Raw genomic sequence first — 3,771 nt, 5'->3', positions numbered from 1 at the left:
TTTGTCCCTTTCTCTCTTTCCCTCATCTATAAAATTAATTTAGTGATGGTAGTTTTCTTCAGATCATAGGATCATAGATATAAATAGTGAAGTAACCTTAGAGTCCATCTGGTCCAGCCCTCAATTTACTGGTTATCTGTGATCATCTTGAGCTCATTTGAAGAAAATTAATACAGTAGCCAGCTCAATTATTTTGCTCCATTGAATAAACTACTTCAATCACACCTCCACTTTCAAAATAAAAAAATTCATGGTAAACCACATTGGTCTTTTTAAAGAGGTGATTGTGAGTGACAATGGAATATTAATTTAGGGATCAATTTTTAATCAGAAAGGAGATTGTCCTACATTTTACTCACATACACACGTTTTTGTTTTTATTAATGTGAATGAAAAACCCTGATGACCCATATAATTGAGATCAGAAACTTAACCTAAAAGCCAATTTGTCATGGGACAGATAGGTAGAGTGGTGATCTAGTAGTAAGTGTATTAGAAAAAGTTTTATCCATCTAGCTCTTGGTTGGAGATGACTTGTAACTTTACCTAAAAGAAACTTTATAAATGGGCAATTTCTAGATATCAATAGTATGTAGTGCAGCCTATTCTACCATATATGAGTTGTGAACTCTGGGTCTGAGATCTATATCTACTGTGGTTGTGATAATAGTGATATATATGTATATATTTTAAGCAATTGGGGTTAAGTAACTTGCTGAAGGTTACAAGGCCAGTTATTTCTGGGTGTGGTGCTAAGTATCTGAGCCCGGATTCGATCCCAGGTCTCCCAACTCTGGGGCCGGCGCTCTTACTCACTGTGCCACCTGGCTGCCCCAGATAATAGTGATACTGAGAGCACACTTTTGTATTCACTTGATTTTCCTTAATTTTTGTTAATAGGATAATAACTTATCCATTTTTTCTCTGAGATATTGCTTAATATACCTGGATTTAAATGTGGACTTACTCTTAATTAGACTTACTCTTAGAAAAGGAGTTGTAGGGGTGTCTGGGTGGCGCAGTGAATAGAGCACCAGCCCTGGAGTCAGGAGGACCTGAGTTCAAATTCTGCCTCAGACACTTAACACACACACACACACACACACACACACACACACACACACACACAAAAACAAAACTAGCTGTGTGACCTTGGGCAAATCACTTAACCCCAAAATTGCCCGCCAAAAAGCAAAAGAAAAGAAAAGGAGTTGTAGTTTTCATTCAGATAATGAAATTTTAAATCTTGGGAATTTATATGGTGATAAGGTTCTTTATTATTTTACTGTATTGCTGCCTTTTGTTTCTAAACATTATTGGTGCATGTTTAGTGTCTTTAGAACACACACACTCACACAAGTTTTGAATTTGCTCTTGTGTTCTAGTCATTGGCAGTTTTCATTTGAATGGTCTATCCTACCAGCCAAGTTCTTCCTTAAATAGAAACAGAGTATGAGAGTATACATCTTTTAGGTCATAAGAATGCCATTTAATGAACTGGCAGAGAGATCGCAGAATTTCAAAGATGTAAGGGTGCTCAGCAGCCTAGTCTAGTCCTTACCTAAGAGAAAATCTTCATTTACAGCATACCTAAAAGTGTTGGTTAGTTTTTGCTTAACGACTAAGGCAGGCCATTCTACTTTGGCATAACTAATAGGAATTCTTCCCTCACATCCAACCTAAATTTACCTCTTAATTCCACCTGTTAATGACTCCTAGTTCTGTTCATATGATTTGAAAATAGCAATCATGCTCCTCCTGAGTCTGTTCCCATTCACTAGGCTTTAAACATCTTCAGTTCAGTCAATTAGTTTTCATGTGGCATGAACTTTAAGACCCTTCATATTTCTGATACCCTCCTCTGAATGTACTCTAACTTATCATTGTCTTTTATTAAACTATGGTTACCTAGAACTTGACACTTTACTCCTGATGTTGCCAATCGAATAGTACTATATGATTGGCTTTTTTGACTCTCATATCACATTGTTGACTCATTGAGTTTGCATTTCACTAAAAAATATCAAGATTTTTCCAAACTGCTATACCTACTATGCTTTTTCAAACATTTTTTACTCGTGAGGATGTAAGTTTGTTCTTCTAAAAGGACCTGACATACCTAGAAAGCAGTTTATTCAGCCAGTAGGATCTGGCCTTGTGGTTTCCTTACTAGTTGATTCATTAGATTCTTAGACCTTTAGAGCTGAAAGATAATCCCAAGGTATAGTCCAAGCACCTTATATTACAGGTGAAAAAGCTGAAGTCCAGAGGCTTACAGATGAAAAAATCCAGAGATTAAAAAGCATAGTGTCAATAACTAGGACAAAAATACACATTTTTACTAGACGTGTGATCTAGTGCTTTTTCCAAGTTTCCTATTCTATTTTAGTGTGCAGAGTTTTAGGGCAGAGATAGTTTTATAGATTTTATATTTTTTTTGTTTTATATGCTGTTGATACCTTTGTATAGGTATGAATTATGTATAGTATTGATACAGTTATATTTTATTGTAGCAATTCTTTCAATTGCTAAAAATGAACATTTTGTATTTTTACAGTTACAGAAGAATGGTCTTAGAAAAAATGGTATTTTGAAAAATGGCCTGATCTGTGACTTCAAGTTTGGACCCTGGAAAAACAGCACTTTCAAACCCACTTTTGAGAATGATGACACAGAGACAAGCAGCAGTGACACATCAGATGATGATGATGTGTGAAGGATTCTCTAACAGCTTTAGAAGTTTTAGTGTGATACATCTCATACAGTTTGGGGTGAATTGTAAAAATGAAGAACTATAATTTATGTAGTAAAATACCCCATTAGAAGAAAATATTGGGGGGACTTCTTTATGAAGAAAACCAAGAATGTTGTGTTGGGCTGTGTTGAACATTACTATAATTTCTTTGTAAATGAATGTTGTAGAAATGAGGACTTTGGTTGATCCAACATTGACTTTCTTCATCACTGCAGCATTTCTCTGACTAGCAATGTGACGATGTAACAAAAATGAGATTGTTTCTCTTTAATAAAAAAAATGTGTAATGTTTTGCAAAGCTTCTGTCTTAAAATGTCCAGGTCTTTAAGAAAAAGGGCAACTTAACACTGTTTTGCTTGCAGTGTCTTATTTCTTTCTTACAATGGAAATCCTCGAGTCCACTTTGTACGCAAAAAACAAAAATGGGGCAATGTAGCATGTTGGCTAAAACTGGAGCAAAGTGCACTAAAACTTTAATTTCCTGAACTGAGCTGTTGTAGTGTTCACTTTTTGAAACATAATTGCTCTTTGTTTGTAGTGCAGTAAATGTTACAGAAAAGACTCACCACACTTCTTCCAAATTTATAGAAATGATTTAAAATCAAGAGCTTTATTTGGGTGTGCTGCAAAACCCAAGATTTTCAGATTGGACAATAAGGAAGAATCTTGTGGATTAAAAAATAAACCATATTTTGATAAGTTATTACACATGGAAAAAAACCTGCTCACATTGACTGGATCTGTCCACTACATGAAAAATAAACTGGATTTTCATAATATTGTCTTACTGCGTAGTGTCCAAGGTATTGGTCTTGTAAACACGAATGTGCTTTACTTGCCTTTATTAAAAACAAAATGTACCATATTTATTTAAGATGGTTATTGGTTTTTGAGTTTAGAAAAAAAAAACCCATTGTTTGACAAATATATTATTTGAATTACTGTTAAATAATAAGAAACTTTATTTTTTAATTGCACAGTTAATCCCAGAACCATTTGTAGTATTTTAGCAACAT

The 3,771-nt window shown here is 34.5% G+C and overlaps 1 protein-coding gene across 2 annotated transcripts in view; it reads left to right on the top strand.

The window, feature by feature from the left end:
* The window catches only part of GPBP1 (GC-rich promoter binding protein 1), a 141,907-nt gene extending 138,375 nt beyond the window's left edge, over positions 1-3,532 (top strand). For both annotated transcript variants that reach the window (XM_069096461.1, XM_069096462.1), the window contains one exon: positions 2,558-3,532. In XM_069096461.1, coding sequence (XP_068952562.1) covers positions 2,558-2,716 — 159 coding nt within the window. In that variant the 3' untranslated portion in view covers positions 2,717-3,532. The remainder of the gene's footprint in view (positions 1-2,557) is intronic.
* Positions 3,533-3,771: the final 239 nt, after the last annotated feature.

The sequence above is a fragment of the Petaurus breviceps genome, unplaced genomic scaffold (assembly GCF_028583685.1).
Source record: "Petaurus breviceps papuanus isolate PSGF00001 unplaced genomic scaffold, PetGlider_PUasm1.0 229, whole genome shotgun sequence".
NCBI classification, from domain to species: domain Eukaryota; kingdom Metazoa; phylum Chordata; class Mammalia; order Diprotodontia; family Petauridae; genus Petaurus; species Petaurus breviceps.
Note: the sequence above shows the minus strand (reverse complement) of the source record. Positions and strands in the feature narration are given on the sequence as shown.